The sequence below is a fragment of the Maniola jurtina genome, chromosome 8, assembly GCF_905333055.1.
Source record: "Maniola jurtina chromosome 8, ilManJurt1.1, whole genome shotgun sequence".
Taxonomy (NCBI): Eukaryota; Metazoa; Arthropoda; class Insecta; order Lepidoptera; family Nymphalidae; genus Maniola; species Maniola jurtina.
Window position 1 is genome coordinate 1,980,600 of NC_060036.1, and position 25,922 is coordinate 2,006,521.

The 25,922-nt window shown below is 36.8% G+C and overlaps 4 protein-coding genes across 8 annotated transcripts in view; 2 read left to right on the forward strand and 2 right to left on the reverse strand.

The window, feature by feature from the left end:
• Window positions 1–5,129, forward strand: part of LOC123867654 (protein GDAP2 homolog) — a 112,266-nt gene extending 107,137 nt beyond the window's left edge. For both annotated transcript variants that reach the window (XM_045909817.1, XM_045909816.1), the window contains exons 9-12: window positions 1,169–1,308; window positions 2,383–2,437; window positions 4,576–4,719; window positions 4,831–5,129. In XM_045909817.1, the coding sequence (XP_045765773.1) occupies window positions 1,169–1,308; window positions 2,383–2,437; window positions 4,576–4,719; window positions 4,831–4,875 (384 nt within the window). In that variant the 3' untranslated portion in view covers window positions 4,876–5,129. The remainder of the gene's footprint in view (window positions 1–1,168; window positions 1,309–2,382; window positions 2,438–4,575; window positions 4,720–4,830) is intronic.
• Window positions 1–25,922, reverse strand: part of LOC123867652 (pre-mRNA-processing factor 17) — a 54,986-nt gene that overhangs the window by 199 nt on the left and 28,865 nt on the right. The window contains exons 11-12 of one of the 3 annotated variants that reach the window (XR_006796472.1): window positions 20,881–21,158; window positions 12,653–12,660 (exon numbers count right to left, since the gene is read on the reverse strand). Coding sequence is in view for 1 of the 3 variants with exons in the window: in XM_045909812.1 (XP_045765768.1) it covers window positions 20,981–21,158 (178 nt within the window). In the remaining 2 variants the exon portion in view is untranslated. Of the gene's footprint in view, window positions 1–6,273; window positions 6,282–12,652; window positions 12,661–20,650; window positions 21,159–25,922 lie in introns of those variants that run through there. The other 2 variants (XR_006796473.1, XM_045909812.1) reach the window with 2 other exon arrangements.
• On the reverse strand, window positions 17,247–18,144 carry LOC123867656 (glycosylphosphatidylinositol anchor biosynthesis protein 11). The gene has a single exon (XM_045909820.1). The coding sequence runs from the start codon at window positions 18,032–18,034 to the stop codon at window positions 17,327–17,329; it is 708 nt and encodes a 235-aa protein (XP_045765776.1). The 5' UTR covers window positions 18,035–18,144; the 3' UTR covers window positions 17,247–17,326.
• Window positions 18,415–20,657, forward strand: LOC123867653 (5-aminolevulinate synthase, nonspecific, mitochondrial). 2 transcript variants are annotated; one of them, XM_045909815.1, is made up of 2 exons: window positions 18,415–18,643; window positions 18,723–20,657. In XM_045909815.1, exon 2 carries the CDS (start codon window positions 18,728–18,730, stop codon window positions 20,225–20,227), a length of 1,500 nt encoding a protein of 499 aa, XP_045765771.1. In that variant the 5' UTR covers window positions 18,415–18,643; window positions 18,723–18,727; the 3' UTR covers window positions 20,228–20,657. The 2 variants fall into 2 exon arrangements, with proteins under 2 accessions (XP_045765771.1, XP_045765770.1); XM_045909814.1 differs by having other exon boundaries at window positions 18,415–20,657.

Sequence of the window (25,922 nt, forward strand, 5' to 3'; positions counted from 1 at the left end):
TAAACATGAGAAACGCGCTCTAATCTACTTCGAGACTATTGCTATGGCCATCTAAACTTCAAAATAGCTACTTCGGCAGACCACATAAATTGTCAGGGTCTTAGTTATTATGTGTCAACATCATGATCAACTCATCTCAATACTAGCCGATGCCCGCGACTTCGCCCGCGTGGATTTAGGTTTTTCCAAATTCTCTCTAGAAAACCAAAGAACTCTTTGATTTTCCGGGATAAAAAGTAGCCTATGTGCTAATCCAGGATATTATCTATCTCCATTCCAAATTTCAGCCAAATCCGTCCAGTAGTTTTTGCGTGAAGGAGTAATAAACATACACACACACATACAAACTTTCGCTTTTATAATATTAGTGTGATTAAATACTGAGCACAGGTCTCCTCGGAATGAGAAAGGTTTAGACCAAAGTCTGCCACGTTGGCTAAGTGCAGATTGGACACTGGCAGACTTCATACACCGAAAACATTATGGATAACTCTCCTCACGATTTTTCCTTCACCATTAAACAAGCGATATTAAATTGCTTAAAACGCAAATAACTCTGGAAGGTAAGAGGTCCTGGTCCCGGTCCCGGGATCGAACCTCCAATTTCCCGAACAGCAGACGGACGTCTTAATAACTCGGCTATCGCGACTCTTATGTGTATGAGTGGAAAACTCGTCATATAAATATGGTCTCAATTTTTTTAAACGGTCCAGCGTTGGCTTCCTTGTTTACTTTGATGTTGTAAGCCAAGCCAAATGGGGTATCATATGAAAGGGCTTTACCTGTACATTCTAAAACAGATTTTTATTTATTTTAATGTATAATAGTTTTTGATTTATCGTGCAAAATGTTGGAAAAAATACCCGAGCACGGAACCCTCAGTGCGCGAGTCTGACTCGCACTTGGCCGTTTTTTTTTAATATTTCAAAAAATGGACGGAAATTAAATTTAAGTTCTCTATTTAGTGCGCTTTACTTTAAACGAATGACTCGCGACTGGCACCTAAAGTCGGTTTGACAGTTCTAAATTAAGTTAGATTTCTCTGTTCTTTTCATATTGAATTGGGAAGAAAAAGATGCAAATACTCTAAAATGTAGTTATCCTCAGAATCAGTAGCATTAACATACTATTCTTACTTAGTAATCTAACTAAGCTGTTTTCTTTCCAGGCGCTGTTGTATCTAATCAAGCTGCTGGACCCGATCGTGCGAGGGGACTACGTCATCGCATACTTCCACACTCTGGCCTCTTCAAACAACCACCCGCCCTTCTCCTGGCTCAAGGAGGTCTACACCGTGCTGCCTTACAAGTTAGACTCCTTTCATTTCTCTTTCGTCTCTTTCTCTCTTTCTACCGAGTGTCCACGAGAAAGACACTTCTTCCGCCACTCCTCCTCACACCACACACACACGCCTCCTCCTCTACACACACCTTTCACACACTGGACTCCTCGAATAACCGCCGCTTTTTTCCTGGCTTAAGGAGGTGCAGGTCGTGTTAATTCTTTCATTCCACACGCTGGCCGCCTCGAATAACCATCAGCCCTTCTCCTGGCTCAAGGACGTCTACACCGTGCTGCCTTACAAGTTAAAATCCTTTTATTTCCCTTGCTTCTCTTTGTCGCTAGTGCAACATCGTGCACTCTTTCTCTTTCCACACAAACCTGCCTAAAAGTAAGATTCTAAAACAACATCGCGTTCTCTCTTTCTCTTTCCCTTAACACCTATTTTTCGAAATAATTCCCACGGGAATTAAGAATAAAGGGGACTCCTCAGTAGCCTAAGAATAGTTTAAAATTATTAATTATCTCAATCATCTATAAATAGTACATACTAAGTAAGTAAATAGAATTAATTATACCAAAGCATAATCTGTTTGTATTATTACTCAATCTTTATACCTCGTACCTACTCAAAACAATGATTTTATACAAATTGCTCATATCTACGACAATGACGTCCGGTGGCTCCATGACTCACCTTTCGTTTCAATAACTAACTATTTGCAGCAACATATTAAGGCGTATTTAATATTATATTGCACTCTGAGAACTGAACTGAGTCATATTTCTAAATTTATATCTTGCCATTTCGTGGGTGTGTTATTGTTACAAAATACATCTACACTTAATAGTAATGTATTAAGTGTAAAGAGAAAAGATTTCTTTGTTTGTTTGTAATCGATAAACTCTGAAACTACTGAACCGATTTTCACCATTCGAAAGCTACTTTATCCAAAAGCAAAATAGGCCATGTACTATTACGTTTTATAGGTACATCAAAATTGTAATAGTCTAATAAGTCTCCGGCTTTCCTATTCGGAGACCCTGGGGTCGATTACTACGAACTAGGTAATAATAAAAGGTTTTTTTTTACCTTTTCAGATATAAGAAGAACCTGAAAGCATTCTACATCGTACATCCCACGTTTTGGACAAAAGTGAGTAATGCTGTGTCTTTTTACCCGTTTACAGCAAAGCCAAAAGAAAGGGTCATGATTTTAGCAGTCTATGTCCTATGTAGGTTTGTATTTATGTGTGTTCCACCGTAATGCCTAAACTACTGAGCCCATTTTGATGAATGCGGTATCAATCGATTCGTAATTATAGTCCGGGTGACATAGGCTATATTTTATACGATACGATAATTTTTCAAGATGTTGGATAAATCAGGTCGTCAGAGCTTTCATCGAAAATGCTGTCCTTTTCTTTTGAAAGGAGATCATTATTTTTGGGCCTTTTCTGAAAGTGCCGGCCAACGAAAAAAAATGGTACGGATCGTTAGAACTAGCCATTTGAAGTAATAGTTAATATGGCAGAAAAGTTGTAGGATTGCTCTGAACCAAGTTATACAAGGTCGAAGATTCGTCATTTTCATACATTTTATTGATTTCTAAAAGTGCTGGGAAACATAAAATAATGTTAGATATTGCTAGAACTAATGATTTGAAGCAATTGTTATTATGACCCGAAGGCTGTGGGGCCATTATATGTCGTGTTATACAAGTTATACAAAAAATTAATATACTTTGTATAATTAATTGTAACCGATTTTATGATTTTGTTACTGTTCTGATTGTTTTATACGAATTTGAATACACGTACAATTATTTTGACTCCCACGAAGTGCTGGATCAGCTGCAATGTGGACAAAATTCGTTTATACATACCTGGATTGTATGCGGCCTTGTAATACTAGGTGATCCCATCCAGCCATGTCCCAAACTTCTGCCACTGGGATATCTCCGGCGAGCTCTGTGATGAATGCACCATTTGGTTATAAGTACTGTTCACCATAGTAACTACGGGCTTGCTTCAGTCGATAGCTGCCCAAAGCAACCTGCGTCGATTCTTCTGTGAATCTAGGAAAGTCATTGAACGGAGGATGTCGGCTTCCATAGCCTGGAAATGAGCTCTTCTTCTATTATGATTATTGTGTGTGATAACCAAGCCAATAAATCTAGACTTTTTACCATTTGCTGCTGGATAATGTAAATGATTAACGACCGCTTTGGAAGAGATTTTTGTTTACTCAGGGTTATTCAGGATTTGTAACCGGACATTAAGTAACATGATCGATTATTTCAGGATTTTGTCAGCATTGCTGAACGGCTATCATGTTCTGATAGACAACAACGTGCATGCACGTGATTTCCTTGACAAAATCCATGAACTGGTCAATGCGCAAAACAGTTTAGCAGAACTTGTTATCACACACAATAATTATAATAGAAGAAGAGCTCATTTCCAGGCTATGGAAGCCGACATCCTCCGTTCAATGACTTTCCTAGATTCACAGAAGAATCGACACAGGTTGCTTTGGGCAGCTATCGACTGAAGCAAGCCCGTAGTTACTATGGTGAACAGTACTTATAACCAAATGGTGCATTCATCACAGAGCTCGCCGGAGATATCCCAGTGGCAGAAGTTTGGGACATGGCTGGATGGGATCACCTAGTATTACAAGGCCGCATACAATCCAGGTATGTATAAACGAATTTTGTCCACATTGCAGCTGATCCAGCACTTCGTGGGAGTCAAAATAATTGTACGTGTATTCAAATTCATATAAAACAATCAGAACAGTAACAAAATCATAAAATCGGTTGCAATTAATTATACAGAGTATATTAATTTTTTGTATAACTTGTATAACACGACATATAATGGCCCCACAGCCTTCGGGTCATAATAACAATTGCTTCAAATCATTAGTTCTAGCAATATCTAACATTATTTTATGTTTCCCAGCACTTTTAGAAATCAATAAAATGTATGAAAATGACGAATCTTCGACCTTGTATAACTTGGTTCAGAGCAATCCTACAACTTTTCTGCCATATTAACTATTACTCCAAATGGCTAGTTCTAACGATCCGTACCATTTTTTTTCGTTGGCCGGCACTTTCAGACAAGGCCCAAAAATGTATGGAGCTAGAATGATCTCCTTTAACAAAATAACCACACTGACACCACACATTAGTATCTACTATCTACATTGCACCCGTGAGAAGGCGGGCCGGCTAAGACATATAATAGCTATTTACATAACAATTTGATATGTTTACTCGTTCCTCAGATGATGACGTGGTGGTTTACGACATTCATGGCGCCGGCTATTAAGGCCAAAGTCCACACCCTGCCCGGCGTCGAATACCTCTACTCTGTGATGGCGCGCGACCAGCTAGAGGTGCCCGCCTTCGTCACCGAGTACGACATGACGGTGAGTGGTCACCACAGCCAGTATGACTAGTAAACTCACGGATGGACAATACATATCCACCCAAGTAGACCTCGCTTCGATCAATCAATAAATAAGCTGTTTCTCTTGCAGATAAACGGACTCCACTACTTCCAGCCTGACACCAGCAGCACGTAGACCGCAGCGCGCCGCCAACTCTATGCTCTATAGTTATTTTATACTTTATAGGTTATACCGTAAACACGCGTCACACTACTCTATGGATCTACATCCAATAACATTTTAAGTTGTTCACTGACATATTATAAAAAGTGTAGCCAGAACGATGACAAAAACGAAGACAGGTGATAGTACTGATGATTACTGATAAGGTACCAGGTTTAAATCATGTATTTTTCAAAAAGTTCACAATATGTTGCAAATAAAACAACATCTGTCTGACGCTAGAGATCAACAAAGTTACGTAAATAGGCCACTCGGGGTCAATACCCCACCTACGACGCGGCATTGACCGCAGTTTTGCACGCCATACTTTGCGGGTTTGAAAAATACTAAATCACTAATGGATTGTATTTAAGTAATATAATAAAAACGCTAGGGTTTTGCCAGCGTTCTGGTTACACCTTGTTTTATAAATAACGGGTAGCACGATCAAATTGGTGATTTTTATTTGCCGATACTCAGTCCCGTTGTGACCTCAACTCATGCAACTGAGTCAAAATATCGTCAAATAAAATCAACAAATTAATCGTGGTGTGTACCCGTTATCTAGAATTAATAATATGTGTATAGAGACATCAAAAAGTCTGGAATCCAGAGCCGTAAATTTTTAAAGTGTGCTGTAGCCGAATTTGTCATTAAAATTACTGGTTCATGCGTTCGATATAGAAGTGACCGACCGAGTTTGGCCTAATCTGAATTATTTAGCCGAAAACAAAATGGTGGAATATTCTTAAATTCTTAAACATACTATTTTTAACATTATACCAGAGATGGGTGGCTTTTCAGGTAGAAATCACTGCTACTTGAAAAATCATTGCTTGCTACCTTAACAAAGAAGCCTGTGAGACATCACGAAGCAAAATCTCATAGTTTGAAAATTATGTATTACATTTACACCACGTGGTATGGTCATCGCCCGAGCTAAAGAGCTTGCGAGCGAGAACACTTGCACCACTGCGTTCAAATCGGTTCCGTCATTGTGACGTGAAGAAGACAAACATCCATATTTTCACATTATCAATATTATTATCATTAGGACTGGACTAGGATTTTGTAGGATTATTGGGATACACCAAAATATCGCTCGGTCGGTTATAAATAACACGCGAGTTATGTTACTTGGTTAGGAATTATGAAGAAGGCAATAATAATTGAAAGCTCATTAAATTTTACGTTAAGTGAATCATTATTGTCGCGGCCTAGAAAACGGAATTGGTGCGTTTGACAGATTTAAGTCAAAGGATTAATCTAAGATTAAAATCTATAAAGCGCACTTTGACTTTGCTTAGACTTTAGTTAAAATGAGATAGATTTATGCCAGCCGTATTAAAGCTGTCTCGTTTTAATAGTTACTTAAGTCTAAGCTAAGTCAAAGTGCGCTCTGTAGATCTCAGCCTAAGATTGGGATCTACAGAGCGCATTTTAACTTTGCTCAGATTCAGTGTTAAAGTGAGACAGATTTATGAATGATGACATAATATTTATATTTATAAATATGTCTCCATTTGACTGCATCTTAAATCTGAGCAAAGTGTTCTACAGGTGTCAGTCTTAGGCAGTTTTTATTTCAATTTTTTTATCATGCAAAATCACTAACATTGTGGATACAAAATAAAATAGACAGTATACCTACCTACTGAATTATTAGAAAAAAACTACTTATTGCACTTAAAATAATCTTATGGAAATATGCAGAGACCAGCAAAAGTAACTCCAGCAAATGGGCAGTATCCGTTTTTAGGCCCTTTTGGCGGACCGACCGCGCGAAAGCACGCGATTGGTTGGTCAGTTTGCTTTCCCCCACTACGCTGCTATTTCCTCAAGTCGTTTGCGGCGACGACGGTAGTATTCATTTAAGATTTTTTTATATATAATTAAATAAGTAGATATTTTTTTTAAACAATCTTGTTTAAAAATCGGTCAAATGCACTACACAGTTAATGAGAAAAAATTGTAATTTAATCATTATATTATGCTTTATGTCAAAACGCAGAGTCATAGTATTTTAATGAAAGTGGCGGCGTATTAGGCCATTGTTATTAGATTACATTTCCTTGCGTGACTTGTATGGTAATTAATCGGCGAAAAGCGTAAACGCCGAGAAATAGCTCGTCGCTTAAGCCTTCATGCATTGTCATCTTTTAAGTCATTTAAGAAATTTATAGATCATAAAGTGGAATTTCTATACAACTTTGTTACACTGACGAATCAAAAAAACAACTCTGATAACAGGATGCCATTTTTCGAAACGTAGGTGTCAAAAGCTGCGTAAACCTTGCGCCAAAATCTATGTAGACAGTGTCGCTACGCGTGTGTCACACACAAACATACGAATTGATCTTCACTTTTTAAAATACAATTTTATAGCTTTGCCTATTGAGTGAGATTATTATCTTTGAAGAAAAAGAAGAAGTAAAATAAATATTTGTAATCTGTCGCTTTCACAGAGGTCTCAGGTAAAGTCTGTAGTGAATACTTATCTGTGGAAACTATGCATGCGGCACTCGCCACTTCAACGAAATGCAATACGTTTTTGTTTTTTTTTGGAAATCTGACACTTTATCAACCAATGAAAAAATTCTAAATAGTAGGTGGGAACAGTCACCATCTCAACCCATCGTCGGCGCACTACTGAGCACAGGTGTCTTAAAATGGAAAAAGTTTAGATCATACATAGTTATGTTGTAAGGTGATGTAAATTCTTGAACTTCAAAATTACAACAAAATAATCATAACGAGTTTTCACGTAGAAAGGCTGTATAGAAATTACACCACATATTATATTTTAAATAGTGTCAATTCTATTATACACAATCTCAAAACTGGCAGAACTGGAAGTATTGCTATCCTTTGCTTTTGAGAACAGTGTGAAAAAGACAGCACTAATAGATCTAGATAATATAGACTAGCAAATAGATCTATCAATTTAGTATTAAGAGATTGTGTACAATGAAATGGGCACCATTATTGGTTATAAATTGTAATTTTAATGTTAGTGGTGCATTTTGATATTATAAGTGAATGATGAGTGAATATCTGTGTTCTTAGCTTGTAAAATAAGTAATTAAGGCAGGCTTACATTAAGGCAGTGACTGATTCCAGCGCTGGCAATGGTTTGCAACTTCCAGCCGTAAACATATCACTGGCTTAATCTAAACCTGCATAATCGTTGTACTCTATATGTATACTTACAGTTCCCATCACGAAATTTGAAAACTTACATTCATTATGAGTTCGCACATTTCGACAACGTTAATATCGAATGTGCTAAAGGTTTAAGTAAAGTGGACCTAAACGTACTTGTTATAAGGGTCAAGCTCGTCTCTGAAGCTACAGCCTACAGCCCGCCAAGCGGAAACACTATAAAATCAAAATTAATACTACTGAAAAAACTATTTAAACCCATTAACTTTAGTGCCATTTTACTCTGACATCATAATATAAAATGTACAACTTTTTCAACTTTGGCAACTGTTTGTACAACTTTTTCTAAAGTGTGGCACATATAAAATCAAGTTATAAGTTTCTATTTTTTTTTTACTTGTGTCACCTTATTTTTTATAAAATACATCCAAAACATTAATTTTTTTCTTTAGTTTAAAAAAAATAAATAAAAAAATGCTTGCTTAAGCAAAATAAGAGCCATAAGGCTGTGGCTACACTAGCGATCAGGAACATTAGATGTCGTAACTATAATGTTAGCGTGGGAATTCACATAAATATATTATAGAAATTAAAATATTATAATATTGCCCGATAAAATAATTTTATATTATTCAGGAAAATTTGAATAGTAATTGCTAATTACTTATGTATTTTAACTGGTCATCAGCTGGTGCTAGTATTTTATTACATATTTTTTTCCGACTTTCAAAAAAGGTTCTCAAATCGGTGCATATTTTTTTAAAATCAAATGGATGTTATTATTGTAAAAAGTCAGTGTAAATAGTTCAATGTTAGAACAGAGATTTTTGGCGCTTTAGTGATACTTTGATAGGTATTATAATATAGGCAAATAGTTTAATAGGTAATAGCCTATGTTTTGTGTATTCAAGTAACAACTTATGAATATAGATTTTTAACATTAAGGTGCGTCCAGACTATAGCATTTTATTACATTTTTCGGAAGTTACACATGCTATATTATATTGAATCAATGTACAACAGTAGGTACAATATGATCTGAACGCACCTTAAAAATACGTTTGGCTATATTTTTTGGTGCATGCCAAACACCACTGCCAAGTATTTTTAAAGTGCTTTAAGCGTATTCAAACGAATATATGCACTGAGTAGAAATTTACTCGATAGAAGCATACTATGGTACTTTGCGGAATTCCATGACATACAAAGAGAGCTTCCTTTACCATATTCCGCATAAAAATAGTCAGTGCATAGTGATTCAGGTAGGTTCTCGAAATTTCGCAGGTATTTTTTTCAAATAATTGTAAATAACATTTATACACTTAATAACAAAAATTAAATGTGCCACAAAATGTTAACAAGAATTTCGTTATACACAATTTGAAAGTTAATATTGCAAGATAAAACTCGTGCTATCCTTTTCTACAGTAAACCGCGCGACAAGGATAAATTAATGTATAAAGCACTCTATAGTCTTTAACCGGAAAGTATGATTAGGAGTATAAAATATTCAACGAACCTGTAAACTTTCACAGCTTTGCGTTAAACGTTCATAATGAGAGTATTAAGTGTTAAACACTATGTTATGTAATTGTTAAGATTTTGAATACCAACGTTATTAAGATATCTTTCTAAAATAAAAACAATCAAATAATTAGGACCACAATGTAAACAAGAAACTTTCAAAAAAAAATTGATTGATGAGTTAATAAGTTAAAAAGAAAGAAAGTCATTTAAAAAGTGTGTACTTAAGTACCTATATTTAAACTGAAATATTGAAAAAAACATTCAACATTTTATAGGTACTAGGTACATATTAAAAATATTTCTAGATAACGGAATTTACTTTTACTATCCTTTCAAATTTTTGTGCAAAATATTAATGAAAAAAAAAGCATCAAAGAATTTAGCAAAAATTACTTTAGATTCACGAAATTTTTGAATCGTAAATGACCAGCCAACTTTTAATACAAAACTTTTAGAGAGAGAGCCAGCGTGTGCCAGACCTTCGGTATTTTATAAAAGCTGAAAGTGAAACTATGAAGTTTGGGTCATGGTGACTTTGGGAGATAACAGGTAATATAGGTGAACAAAATCTTACGCCAAAGTCTAATTTTTTTATATTTTTTGGTAATAGTATTTATGAATTTAATATTAGAAATCACGTCATGCATTGAAAGACACTTCCATCATTTCTTTCAGTTAGTGTCGTGGCAGCCTCCTCCAGGCTGACGCCCTCACAGAGAAACTTTCAGCTTTTATAAAATAACGAAGGTCTGGCATGAGCTGGCTCTTAGTCTATTTGTCTTGTTTTCATTGTCGGTACACACCAGTAGACTATATCCACAAAGCTTTAGGTGTGAACTTGTTACTTTATAAATGTCCATAAGTCTGTAAAGCTGCTATGGGTTTTGAATAACATTTTCGCTAGCATCCATCATCTTTATACCCCTCTTTTACCCATATTCAAGCAAACAATATTATAATGCCCCACCTTTGAATACTGAAAAATATTCGAAGGTTGGACACTCAAGACTATTAATTAAGTCTTAAGCTTTATTTGTCGTGTTCTTCGCCTAATTAAAGAGGGCCTTGATATAAAATATTAACTTGTCATAAAAATGAAGATAAATATGTAGATGCTAGCAAATATACGTTTGCAAAACTCATAATAGCTCTAAATTCTGTTGTTGAGTTTGTTGTAGAAGAGAGGATATTGCGTAAGTATTTTAATGCTAATATAGAAGTTACTTGAACAATGTGATGCGGTAAAAGTTGGTTAAGTTTCATATTTTATAATGAAATTGTATAAGCTATGTAAATATTTAACAAAAACACAAAATAAAGTTATTAATTTACTAAAAATGCTGTATTTTTATTTACACCTCAAGTTATGAATACAGTAGGTGTTATGTTCTAGTGGTTGGAATGGTTTTCTTAAAAGATAAATAAATAGCATAAACCTTCTCGGAGAAACTCGATAGCGGTGCGATTTGACCAGCACTTGGGGTTTTCATCATATCATGATTTCAATCTTCATTATCAACTCTTTCGCGGTAACAAGGTCGCATGGGCCGCGTACAGAACACCTCTGAGTTACCACACATTCTAGCATGAAGCTATTTAGCTTATAAATAAGGATTTTTGACGTGACAACGTCTTATAATACGATAGAGCCGGCTGCACGCACGAAAAATTTGACTCGTGCGGCGTTACCTCGCTCTGAGGCGTTCCATGTAAGGCTTGAAGTGCAAGCGAGAGCGCGGAACGAGCGACAAAGAAACACAATCGGCCTTTGTTGTCACGTTCAACTATCGTTAGTAAACCGACTTTACAGACAACCAATTTTTTTTTTTTCCATATCTCTTCCATCTGCGATCAGTCCTTGGAAAATTTATTTAATGTTATGGTAGTACTGGAGCCAATGGGATGCACAGGGTTCTAAGCCAGGGTAGGCATTTAGATCAAAACCTAATTACTAGCAGGTCATAATGAAAATTAGCGTAGATAGTGGATACCTACCTAGAGTTATAGAACTGGGTTCTCCGGGACATCTCTATATACTGCCCTTATAGAAGTGTAAAGGCTGCCATTAATCACGCTAATGCAACCCAGTGATAGTTCACTGCCAAGTGCCGAGTTATTGCAACTAGGGTAAGCAGTGCTTTTGTGCCTCTATGATCTGCACTAACTGCAGCTATGTATTTACTGATAAACCAATGCGCGAAACCCTTGTAACATTTATTAGTATCTTGAATCAATACATCGAAATCTCATTTATACATCCGTTGCAATGTACGCCAAGTTAATTAAGTACAATACTCACATACTTATCATTATTATCAATAATAATAATAATATGAACATTCATTAGGGAAATTAGTTTTTAATGTTTTAAAAACAAAATATACCTCATGTATCCATATTTTTTAAAATATCTCACCTTCACTTTGATGATGTTGAATCAAGCCTTTCTTTCGGTATTGTTCAAGACCAATTATACTGTTTACCAAGCCAGATAACAGATGGCGCTGTATGACCAATATGTCGCGGTCTTGGTCGACTATGTAAGAAATATATACTCATGTAAAGTATTTATCAACGTGTGTTCGTCCTTGGGTTCAATAAACCGGCCCGGCCTTTTTAGAACAAACCGTGGTTTTTTTTTGTTACGACCTGCGGTCCCTCAGAGCACGGCTGGGGAGGGAACATTTTGTTCCTCCAGAACCGGATATTTTTGAAGAACAAGTGGTCCACTGGTGGACCACTCAACGTACTCGCAGTGGATCGCTGCAGACACCAGAGTACGTGGTTCCGGCAGGCGCCGGCAGAGGGCGCCAGCAGCGCGGACCAGCGAGAGCGAGCGAGACGAGCGGTGCAGAGCAGGACAACCCTAGTACGCCAAGGATGGACTACCAAGGACCAGTTTGACAGGTGTCAAAGTCAAGCTGACAGGTGTCAAAGTCAAGTCTGACAGGTGCCAAAGTCAAGCTGACAGCTGTCATCGTGACGTGTGAGTGCAATAGTTCAAGTGAAGTGTCAAACCGTGAGTACAAACCTTCAAATTAACTTTCAAGCAAAATTAAACTTTAAGTCAGTGATTCATATTTCAAGCAAAATTGAACTTTATTTCATTGGTTTCAATAACTTAGAAAATTCAAGCTAATAAGAACATAGAATTTGAAACTTGTAGAAATATTAGTAAACTCTTAACCTTTAACTTAGAGTAAATTGCATGCTAGTTAGGACTTAGAATAATTTCACTAAAAACGAGGGAACGGGGAACCTATGCCCGATTTCCCCTAGAACTGTTTAAGTTTCAAACACTTGTAAAATTTTCAAGAAATATCTTAGGACATAGAATTTTTTCGATCAGTAAAACACTTGTAAATTTTTCAAGATAAAAGAACATTGAAATTATTTAGGACATAGAAATTTTAGATCAATCAAACACTCGTGATTTACATGATGGTATAGAACATAGAATTATTTTGATTGATAGAACACTTGTTAATTTAATCGAGAACTTTGCTTTCACTTGGTTATTTTCCAAGTAGCTTAACTTAAATTAGTACAAATGAATTATTTAGAACACTTTTAGTTTGAGTTCAAATGAGGACAATGATTATTTAATAGGTCAGTAAAGAGGTGAAGTTTTAGCTAAGTAGATCAATAATTAATTTAATTTGAGTACAAAATGGAAGGACTAATAAATGTGCAGTTAGATATACACAATTCAATTAAAAAGGATTTATCCAATTTTAAGAAAAGTGCAAAAGAAAGAATAAGCAAAGAGTACGTAGAAATTAGATCGGAAAGTTTAGAAACAGATTGGTTATCCTTTAGAGCAAATCATGCTAAATTGTTTGAAATTTCACAACCAGATATTTTAGCAAGTACACAGTATGTTGTAAAAGAAATTTATGAGATTACTAAAGATCACTATTTCAATTATAAATCTCTGTTAATAAGAACTTTAAATCAACTTAGGTCAACAGAAAGTCAGTCATGTCTTAGTACAAATAGTGATAAGGTCAGCCCGTTAGTAAAGCTTCCAAAAATTACTATTCCGACATTTTCGGGTAATTATTCAGAATGGACAACATTTCGTGATTTGTTCGTTTCTCTTGTTCACAATAATAATGAGTTAGACAATGTACAAAAGTTAAATTATTTGAAAGCTCACATAACGGGTGAGGCAGAGCAATTAATAAGGCATACACCAATTACTAGTGCAAATTACAGTCGATGCTGGTCTCTATTCGAACAAAGGTACAACAATAGAAAATACTTAGCGAAATGCATCTTCAAACGCTTGTTTAGCATTAAACAGATGAACACTGAGTCAGCATCTGGTTTAAAAGACCTTATAGACACCACCATAGACTGCTTAAATGCTTTAAAAAATATAGACATTGATGTTAGCACATGGGATATTATCATAATTCATATTGTTACTTTCAAACTTGATTCCGAAACACGGAAACAGTGGGAGCTACATATTTCTAGTTCAGTCGATTCGAATCAATTGCCAACCTTAGAACAATTTAAAACTTTTATGGAAAACCGTTTTCGCGCTTTAGAATTTGTAGATTCTAGAAAACCTTCAATACAGTACAACAGTGGTTCTAGTTCAAAACCAAAGTCTTTTATAGCTACAAATACCTCAGTTATGCGCTGTGAGTATTGTTCAGAGCAACACGAATTGTGTTTTTGTAAAAGGTTTGCTGGTGAAGATATCGCAACAAGGCGTGACTTTGTGGCCAAGAATTCAATTTGCGTGAACTGTTTAGGCAGCAATCACATATCTTCTCAGTGCAAAAATCCTGGATCCTGCAGGATTTGTAAATTGCGTCACCATTCCCTTTTGCATCAAGAGATCGAGAGCACAGCTTCCAGTTCAACGGCAGAAAAACCTGTTGAGAGTACTAGCACTTTAACTAATACTCCACCAATAGTTTCATGTCTTTCAACTCAAAGGATTTCCAGTTGCGGCCAGGTTTTACTTCCTACGGCATTAGTAAACACCGAGTCTGAAGCTGGTAAGGATCATATCCTCAGAGTTTTGTTAGATCAAGGATCGCAGGCCAGTTTTATAACTGAGGCTGCAGTCCAGCTGTTGCGTCTTAAGAAGACTCCTGTAAGCGGAATGATTACTGGACTAGGAGGAAACAAAGCCATAAGATCAAAATATGTAGTTACCATCAAATTAAGATCAAGGACAAACCAGGACAACAACATACAGGTCACAGCTTACGTGCTGAAGAACATAACTACGTTTTTACCGGAACGTCAAGTGTATAACATGGACTGGACAGAATTTAAGAACTTACAACTAGCAGATCCCCATTTCAACACTTCCAAGGCAATCGATTTGCTGTTGGGTGCTGATATTTATAGCCAAATAGTACAAGAAGGCATAAAGAAGAGCCGTAATGGGAAACTTATAGCACAAAGAACAACATTAGGGTTGATTTCTGGCTGGCACAGTTAACGAACGTTTTAACAAGAACAACGAGGACACTCCGAAAATATCGGTTATGCATGCTCAGGTCACTGAAACTGAAAATTCAAAACAGATAGAAAAAGAGCAAAAGTTCAAATCAAGTACACCAAATAGGAAAGATGAAGGTCGCAATCAGACACGACACCTGAACGTAACCAAAATCCAACCATCACACAAAAGGCTATCGAAGAATTTAGATCTGAAACAAACAGAACATGCAAAAGTACTCAACAGAAATTTACAATTAGGACACATAAAATCTGTAAACATAAACGACAGAGAAAATAATGAAACTGTGTACTTACCACATCATGCAGTCGTAAGAAACGATAAGACAACCTTAAAAGAGCAAGCTGAAAAATGGAATAACAATAAAGTAGATATATTAACAAGCATATATAAGAAAGAAGATCAAGAGAACTTACAAAACCACACACAAGAAAACGACAAGCAACAGCAAGACACCTTAAGCAAGGGTAAGCACAAACAGAACACAATGGAAAAGAACAAACAGAGCAAAATTAGTCTCAAGATCAAAAAGGATATAAAGAACAAAAATGAATATTAGAACAAACAGGACAACTAGAACAAAAAGGACAACTAGAACAAAAAGGACGACTAGAGCAAAAGAACAACAAAAATTAGAAGACAAAAAGTATTAAGGACAAAACAAAGATCAAGAGCAAAATAAAAATGGAAAAAGAGTACCATAGGATTTAGGACTTACCTTTATCCGAAGCGAAGATCAATCTAGATGCTCGGTGAATACTGAAGCCGACGTCTGGACCTGAAACAAAAAGATCAATATTATCAGTTAGTATACATCATATAGGCCATTAGAGTGGATAGCACTAAGTATAAAAGCAAAAAATATTTATTCAAAAGAAAAAAAAAAGCATATTCGGTGTAGCAAAATAGCAAAAGACAATTTTAGCATAATTTTAAAGAAAATAAAAGAATACTTACCTTGAAGAAGTAGAACAACTTACTACAGTACAAGTCTCACGATGGTGAAGCACGACGGAAGCTAGTATTAAATTTCACAAGTTCGGTGAATCATTTAAATAAGTATACACAGTGCAGATCACAAAATCCACATTAGGTATCCAGTTGCCAACAGAGTTAAAAGTTCATTCGGAAGGAGATCAAACTCTCATTTAGTTTTAAAATATTTACTGAAGAAGAAAGTACGAACCGAAGAATTTAAGAACAATATTTCAAGTACTTAGGAGGACAAAAGTTGCTTACAATTTAAAATATACATTAAAACAGCCCATATCTGGAGACAGTTCAGATCTCAGTGACTCTCTGCCGTTTACACCGGTATTTGTAAGATCCGTAGGGCCACTGATAGCTGTACCAAAGGTTAATAATACTTAACTATTTTGAGTCCAATGTAAGTATACTGAAAAGGTGGCAATTCATTCAAATGCGATTAGTCATCGTTGAGGTCAAACTGTTACTAGATCAACACTGTATGTATAGGTTAGTTAGATAATAAGAAATTGTTATAGTTTAAGTTTATGTATAGCTCAAGTTTGATAATATCTATAGTTCATAAGATCAAATTTGTAAATTTAGTAAGAGCAAACCATTGCATGGTTTAAAAGCGCAATTTAGTTCATTTATAATTGTTTAATTTAGTTCAAAAATTCAAGACCAGTGCATTTAACATTATGTAATTTCAAAGTTCAACCTAGTTCATTTATAGTTCATTTAGCACAAGTTTCAAACCATGTAAGACCACCCACCAAGAACATAGTCATATTTACGAGTACATAATATTAACACATTTAATTAAGGACATTTCTCACTTAATGTCCTTGGCGGGCGGTATGTTCAAGACCAATTATACTGTTTACCAAGCCAGATAACAGATGGCGCTGTATGACCAATATGTCGCGGTCTTGGTCGACTATGTAAGAAATATATACTCATGTAAAGTATTTATCAACGTGTGTTCGTCCTTGGGTTCAATAAACCGGCCCGGCCTTTTTAGAACAAACCGTGGTTTTTTTTGTTACGACCTGCGGTCCCTCAGAGCACGGCTGGGGAGGGAACAGGTATTTTGATTTAAGTTGGGATGATTATTAATAATAATATATTAAGAAGATATTAAGATCAAAATTCAAATACATAGGTCAAAAGAATAATAAAGATGAATAAAAACTATGCATATTTAAAAACATCTCATTTATTTCCCAATTATTTCAACAATAAATACTATAAGAACTTGAATGCTATAAAACTGAAACATTATTTAGAAATATGCAATCTATTTATAACATTAACAAAAAAGTTGAGCGCTGGATACTTATTAGATGCTGACATTAGAGTGACTTTGGTCACAGTTAACACATTTGATAACAAGTAACCACCAATAGCTCCTAAATAACATGGTATTGGCCATTGCTGCCACGGGGTGTTCCAGTCTAAAGGAATCACAACAGCGCCAAGCCAAGCTCCGCAGATTGTCATCAAAGCGTTATTTACCAACATAGCAATTATCGTGTCTCGAGAGAAGTTTTTAACACCAAACAAAAGTTGCATCGCTGATTCGACACCCGCATGAGCGATTAACGGAAATATAGTTAACAAAGTAAGTAGACAAGACAACATTAACGTCCCATCATGATTCTCTAACACCGGAGCGCCAAACAAGATTATAGCCACGAAAAAACAAAACACAACTCCAAAGAAAAACACTACAGATTTAATAACCTCGCTAGCACGGTTTTTATTCTTCTTCTTAACTTGAAATTCATTACTAGAGTTCAGGTAAAATGATTTCATCAACTCTGCCAGAAATATAAGAACCAGGATATAAATTGAGGAGGCATTCCCAACAGAGTACAGGAGACCCTTGTAAGATATCACAGTCACAATGCTCGGCAGGTAAATGCATGTTAACAGACTGGAAATAGTAACTCTTCGCAGTTCTAAATGATTGTTCAACGAAAACATCGTTACAATATCAAACTTACAACTTTATCTCATAATATTCCTTTGAATAAATTATTTTAAATTGAATATTAATCTTCTCTTCGTTTTTTATTTACCTTGGTACTTTTTTTGTGAAATTATTGTATGTGGTGCTGTCATGGTGCTGTGGTTAAATATGTCAAGTTGACAATGACAATAACCCAATAACCACAATTTAACTTTAATATCTGAATATTGGCTAAAATGGAACATCTATTTAATTTTTTTTAATAGTCGTATTATAACCGGATGCAGTGCACAAGAGCTTTAGTGCACCAAAGTTTAAAAATTCAACTTGCAACACAGTTGTGACATTGACAGCGCAACTTGTCTTGGTTATCGTCAGGCAACATTAACCAATTTGGCAAGATGACACAATGTTTTGACATTTCGGATTCAAAATAAAAATTTTACGTGGAGACTGGAGTCGAAAGTATAGGAAAACCATTTATCCAAACATAATCGATATGACGACACGTACTTTATAAATGAAGGCTGTTGTGTTTCGAACCACCAGTCGCTAACGTAACATCGGCGAGACGTTCGGCTACAGTGGGAGCCAACGTTGTACGTGCGCAGCATCCAAAAATCGTATAAACACTGTTCTATATACTTGTGTCGTAAGTGAGTGAGTGCCATCGATTACATAAAATGCCTTGCCCTTTCCTAGGATCAATGAATCAAGGATTCGTGAGGAATTACGGCAGCGTGCTGCTCAAACAATATGGAAACCTGTGCCCGATCCTCTCGCGGGGCTTCCGCTCCCTCGGGGTCGACGAAACCAAGTGCCCCTTCATTCAGGACAACTCGATCGTTTCCGAGGCTCCGAGAGAGATGACCGAGGACATCAAGGAGAGCGTGCCCACGTACCAGTACGACAAGTTCTTCAGTGAACAAATCAACGCCAAGAAGAAGGATTACTCGTACCGAGTGTTCAGGAAGGTGTCTCGTCTCGCGGCGGAGGGTATGTATCCGCAGGCGCTGGAGGGGCCCGAGCACCGGCGCGTGACGGTGTGGTGCGCCAACGACTACCTGGGAGCGTCGCGCCACCGCGCCGTGCAGGACGCGGCCGTCTCCGCCATCCGCGCCTACGGCACGGGCGCGGGCGGCACGCGCAACATCGCGGGCAACTCCCAGATGACCGAAAAACTCGAAGCCGAAATCGCCAAACTCCACAAGAAGCCCGCCGCCCTCATCTTCAGTTCCTGCTTTGTTGCAAATGATGCGACTTTATCGACTCTAGCTAAAATCATGCCAGGTTGTATTGTATACTCGGACGCGGGCAACCACGCTTCCATGATACAGGGGATCAGGAACAGCCGGGCACCCAAGCATATTTTTAGGCACAATGACCCCAACCACCTTAGAGAATTATTATCGGCGTCGCCGGCCGGTGTACCGAAGCTAGTCGTTTTTGAGACTGTTCACTCGATGAGTGGAGCTATTTGTCCTTTAGAAGAAATGTGTAATATTGCTCACGAGTATGGGGCGTTGACCTTCGTGGATGAGGTGCATGCTGTGGGGCTGTATGGAAAACATGGAGCTGGCATTGCAGAGGAGAGAGGTTTGGAGCACCACATAGACATAGTGTCTGGAACTTTGGGTAAAGCCTTTGGGAATGTGGGTGGATACATTGCTGGGTCTAGTCTGCTGGTGGACACCATCCGGTCGCTCGCTCCTGGGTTTATTTTCACGACAGCGCTTCCTCCTCCAACTTTAGCAGGTTCCTTGGCAGCTATACGCCTTTTGGCCAGCGAGGAAGGAAGAAGTATGAGAGCAAAACACCAAGGAATTGTGAGATACTTAAAACTATCTTTGCTCATCGCCGGCCTTCCTCAAATGCCATCTGTGAGTCACATAGTGCCCGTACCGATAACTGGAGCAGACAAGGTTGCCCTGGTGGCAGAATCCTTGATGAAGAGGGGTCATTACGTGCAAGCTATCAACTACCCGACGGTAGCTCGGGGGGAGGAGCGCTTGAGGTTCGCGCCGGGGCCTCACCACACGCCAGAAATGATAGACAGCCTGGTCACTGCCTTGATTGAATCATTCCATGAAAATAATATAAGGTTCGACCAGTTTATGGTGAACGGCGCTTGCCGAGAATGCAGTATGGAGTACAAGGTCGACATCGCGTATGAAGAACCATACAAGTACACCATGATTGCTGCATAATTAATTGCATATAAAATTGAATAACGCTTCTCTAAAGCCAGATTTACATTTTGTCAGTCACCAATTAAAACTTGTCAAACTCATTAATTGATATTTTAAATTAAAAATAATTTGCAAGCCTTGGCTAGCTTCTCAAAATTAACTGAAACACGTCAATGCTAATGAAGTAGGTACTAAACTAATAAAATTAAGTCAGTATACTGTATAGCATTCAATTTGATATAAACAATGCCAATCAGAAATACCATTATATACGGCAAGTAAACCCAAAGTTACTGATAAAGTTACTGATTCTATGTAAATCTGCCTTAAATCTATGTGCAGGCAAAATATGACAAAAAAATATGTTAAAATGTTGCAAATTTTATTTCAGTTGTTATTTTATGGTGTGGTTATATGGTAGGGATAAATAAAAATATGGTATCATTTACTTGTTTGTATCATTTATTTCCTGTACATCTGTACATTACATAGGTACATAATATATCTCCAAGTCTACTGCTCTCACTCCTGTTATACACATCATAATACCTCTTTATTATGAGATACTCAAATATAAGTTATCAAAATTGGTTCATTGGTTTTTGAGATAATCGCAGACGTACATACATACGTACGGATCGAATGGATACAAATCCTCATTTTTTTGAAGTTGTTAATAAATACAGAGTAAAAATCGGTACTAGGGGTGTAGGATTCGATATCCCGAATCTCGGTAAAGATGCGCTCTGACCAATACGCCTATCAGTTAACTTAGTCCCAGTACTTGATAACGCCGTCCCAGCCCGCGGTCAGCAGTCTGCTGGGCTCGTGCGGGTGCCACAGGGAGGTGATGCACACGCCGTCGTGCGCCTTCCATTTCTTGTAAAGTTTCGTCGTCTTCCAATCCCATATGTAGCACTTACCGTCTGCATCCCCCGACACGAGGTAACTGCAACAAACAAACACTTGAATCACATCTCTCCTCATCGCTGAAGATCGTGACCATTTTTAACCCCCGACACAAAAAGAGGGGTGTTATAAGTTTGACGTGTGTATCTGCAAGCTTACGCAAGTAAGTGGTTTTATAACGTGGCCTTATGGAGTGACATATTCCAAACGGAAAAAAACTTTTTAAAATAAAGAGTATAAAAAAAACATAATTATTCGCGAAAAAAAATCGCGTATATTCGCGCTTCTCCAGATTTTTATTTTGATTAATTCATTAAAACTGGCTTTCCATTTATTTAGAACGTGAATTAGATACTGGTGTTCGCAGAAAATCGATACGATCCTTCACACAAATCGGAAAAAACCTAGAAACTACCTACGTAGGTACGTCCTTAGAATAAATTATACGTTAGGTATTGTTAATTCATATTACTCAGTAGCGTGATGATATAGGCTTATTTATAGTAATATTATTATGAAGAGGAAATATTTGTTTGTAGGTAACTACCTACTTAATTCATAAACTCTGAAACTAATGGACCGGTTTTAATAATTCTTTTACTATTAGAAAGCTACTTTATTCAAAAGTAACGCAGGTTAGCACCCCAGCAAAGCCGGGCGGATCAGCTAGTAGTAAATAAAAACCCCGGTCAAGTGCGAGTTGGACTCGCACACAAAGGGTTTCGTACTATCGTACAAGATTATGTACTTTTTAATTTACATGGCTATCATTTTGAACGTTTTATTAACCCCCGACCCAAAAAGAGGGGTGTTATAAGTTTGACGTGTGTATCTGTGGCATCGTAGCGCCTAAACGAATGAACCGATTTTAATTTAGTTTTTTTTGTTTGAAAGGTGGCTTGATCGAGAGTGTTCTTAGCTATCATCCAAGAAAATCGGTTCAGCCGTTTGAAAGTTATCAGCTTTAGTGTAGTTACTGTAACCTTCACTTGTCGGGGGTGTTATAAATTTTTAATTTACACTTGTTATTTGTTAATTATAGCGGCGATAGAAATACAATCTCTCTTCCTAAGATTCGTGAGATACAGCCCGCTGCAGACGGACGGACGGACGGACATCGGAGGCTTAGTAAAAGGGCCCCGTTGGCACCCTTCGGTTACAGTACTACCCTAAAAAGATTCATGTATTGATGTAGAAAGAGCAGGGTAACAAAAATATTATAAAATAAAAAACAGTTTTAAACATGTTTTTAATCCTATTTTATAAACAAAAATGTTTTGTTTAAAAGAAACTGGTATTTTTCCAACGCTGAGGAAGGCAGACGTCTCCCATAACTAGATGCGAAAGTGTGCCCGTCTGTCGATCCGTTAGTTTTACATAGTTAAACTATAAGCATGTATAAAGTTATCATATTTTTCAGTTCATTTGCTTCAACTTTCAACACGATAAAAATTTCTCACAGTCATGCAGATAAAGCATAAAATAATTGATAATAATGAGAACGTGAGAAATTATATTTAAGGACCCCTATGAAAAATATCGAATTTATATAAAATAATACAATTTTGATATTTCTAATTATATTATTATTATATTATATGTTGTTATAATATGTTTTTTGGGTTTTTAATCTAAACTCGCCCACCACGATTTGATTGGTACCAAAAATTTTTTAAAGAAAAAAATCCAAAATGGACTCCAAAATACTTTCATCATTTTTTTTAGTTTTTATCAGAAACGGTAATTTAGTTTTGCATGCATACGTTACTACGTGGATAAAGGCAACTTTTAAAAACTTCATGAAATAGTCTTTCATTTAACTAACATAGGTTTTTTAAACGCTATTTTAATTTGAATTTTGCTCTCATCGCGGGGCCAAAATGCTGGGGCGAATCGCTAGTTAATAAAGTATGAAACAGAGTATAATGAAGTATGAAACAATGAGTGTCTGTAAATCATAAAATTATCCCAATCATTAATCAATGTCTTTAGATGCTTACCATTTTTTTTTTGTGAGTGAGTATAATGAATTGGTATTCACAATTTGGGCGCATTTTTGATTTTTTTAACGTCGACGTGTGGGTCCCACCTGTGGGGCTCACAGACCACGTGACTACTAAAAAACAATCTCACCAAAGCCGCCCTAGGCCGGGCCTACTCGGCCTATAGGGAAATCCGTCCCTGTTGTCATCTTTTTCTCCATACACTGTAGTGAATTTAATTTATCATTCTCACATTTTTGTTTCGTTACGGCATCTTAATAGATAATATATATAACTAGCTGATGCCCGCGACTTCGTTCGCGTGGATGTAGGTTTTTTAAAATTCCCGTGGGAACTCTTTGATTTTCCGGGATAAAAAGTAGCCTATGTGCTAATCCAGGGTATAATCTATTTCCATTTTAAATTTCAGCCCAATCCGTCCAGTAGTTTTTGCGTGAAGGAGTAACAAACACACACACACACACACACACACATACAAACTTTCGCCTTTATAATATAGGTGTGATGGTACTACATTGAGAATATCTGTATGACACATTCGTACTTGATTGAGTAATTAATTTACCATTCAATAAATGAAAGTGCAAAGTTGAACTACATAATTAATTGGGTGTTGTTAAAGCGTAAGTACATCAACTAGTAAATGGCAGCAATTTGTATAAAGTTTATCTACTTAGGTACTTAATTACATTCCTTGGAACGTTTTGGTTTTAATGAAATGAAATAATGAAAGTTATTAAGAAAATTAGGCTTTAGTTATGAATAAGAGCCAACAAATGTTTCACCCAAACTGAGTTGGAACGCTAAAAATTTCTACATAGCATAAAACAAAATCGCATCCCGCCGCCAGTCAGTGCCTCTGTAGGCACGCTTAGTTCTTTTAAACTACGCAACGGATTTTAATGTGGTTTTTATAGATAGACTAGCTCATGCCCCTGACTTCGTCCGCGTGGATTTAAGTTTTTCTAAATCCCGCGGAAACTGTTTCATTTTCCGGGATTAAAAGTAGTCTATGTGTCAATCCAGGGTATAATCTATCTCTATTCCAAACAGCCAAATCCGTCTAGTAGTTGATGCGTGATTGAGTATCAACATCCAAACATCCACAATTTCATATTTATAATATTACTAGCTGATGCCCGCGACTTCGTCCGCGTGGATTTACGTTTTTTAAAATCCCGCGGGAACTCTTTGATTTTCCGGAATAAAAAGTAGCCTATGTGTTTAATCCAGGGTATAATCTGTCTCCATTCCAAGCCAAATCTGTCCAGTAGTTTCTGCATAATTGAGTAACAAACATCCACACTTTCACATATTTTATAATATTATTAGGATAAGAGTCATACTGACACCATATTAGTATGAATGAATGAACGAATGAAGATACTTTTATTGTACACCACAAAATTAATACAGAAAAAACACATACAAAGCAAAACAAATTATTATTACTAGGTACCTACATTGCACCCGTGCGATCGCTAGTTAAATTAGTTTCCATGCTCAATGATTCGTAATAAATGGCTACACGAGGCCGATTGAGCAGTTGACAACGACTGATCGAGCAGATGTAGGTACCTACATTGTTCCAAGTTAACTGCTCAAGCTGTCCCCCGCCTGTCCCCTTGGTCGCACTTATTAGTATGTACAACTATAGGAACGGTCAGCGACAAAGCTAGATTTGCACCCGCGTCCATAGTCGCTTACAGTGGCGGGTGCAAACATAGCTTTGTTGCTGTTTTTAAACCCCGACCCAAAAAGGGGGGTGTTAAAAGTTTGACGTGTGTATCTGTGTATCTGTCTGTGGCATCGTAGCTCCTAAACTAATGAACCGATTTTAATTTAGTTTTTTTTTGTTTGAAAAGTGGCTTTAACGAGAGCGTTCTTAGTTATAATCGAAGAAAATTGGTTCAGCCGTTTGAAAGTAATCAGCTCTTTTCTAGTTACTTTCATTTGTCGGGCAACGTTATAAATTTTTAATTTACACTTCTTACCATTAAAAAAGCAAAAACTACTAGGTACCTACTTAATGTCTTGGAACACAAAAAATATTTGTGGCAAGCGATACAGTCTCGCAAATTGTATGTTTGGCCTTGCGGCGCGGCGCGGTGTTTAGTTAGGTGCAACACAAGGTTCTGTGTTAATAAGCACGTTGCACTAAATTATGGCATACGTACCTAAGTACCTACGTTCTAAAGAAACGGTTACGTCTATTTGATAAGGTTTAAATTAAACATTTAAATCGGCAATTTAATTGTAGAAAGATGGAACGTAGAATGGGAGGAGGTTTTTCGTCCGCAGCCCGCAGCATCCTCAATCGAGTCGGGCCCGAAACACTGAGGCATCCATGAGGATTTTCCTCCTCCCCAAGAAAAAAAATTAAACATTAACTAATAACATACTAACTTAAATAATAAATTCAGAATAGGATTTATAAAGTAAATAATTTAAATACATTTCAGCAATTTCAATATGTTGATTATGAAATATGAAACAACACAATGAAATTCGATAGTAGATTTTCTAGTACATTTTACGGTGACCGAAAATAGATAAGTAGATAACAGTCGAAATGATTTTTTGGAGTGCTGATGCTGGTTATGAAGATGGTATCTATTTTCAAATTCAAGTTTTAAATGGATTTGTATTATCACGCAGTAAAGCCGGTATGATAAGATCATCCACACAAGGGCGACTTGGCAACAGTCATTATTATGTAGATCGCGAGCTCAAGGGAGTTGGCAAAGGTCAACACAAACACGATCTGAAAACATAAGAGTTTTCTAACGAGCGACGTGCTT

What these genes read in the sequence shown, in the direction of transcription:
- LOC123867656 (XM_045909820.1), bottom strand. Translation starts at nt 18,034, where the DNA reads ATGTTTTCGTTGAACAATCATTTAGAACTGCGAAGAGTTACTATTTCC.
- LOC123867653 (XM_045909814.1), top strand. Translation starts at nt 18,704, where the DNA reads ATGCCTTGCCCTTTCCTAGGATCAATGAATCAAGGATTCGTGAGGAAT.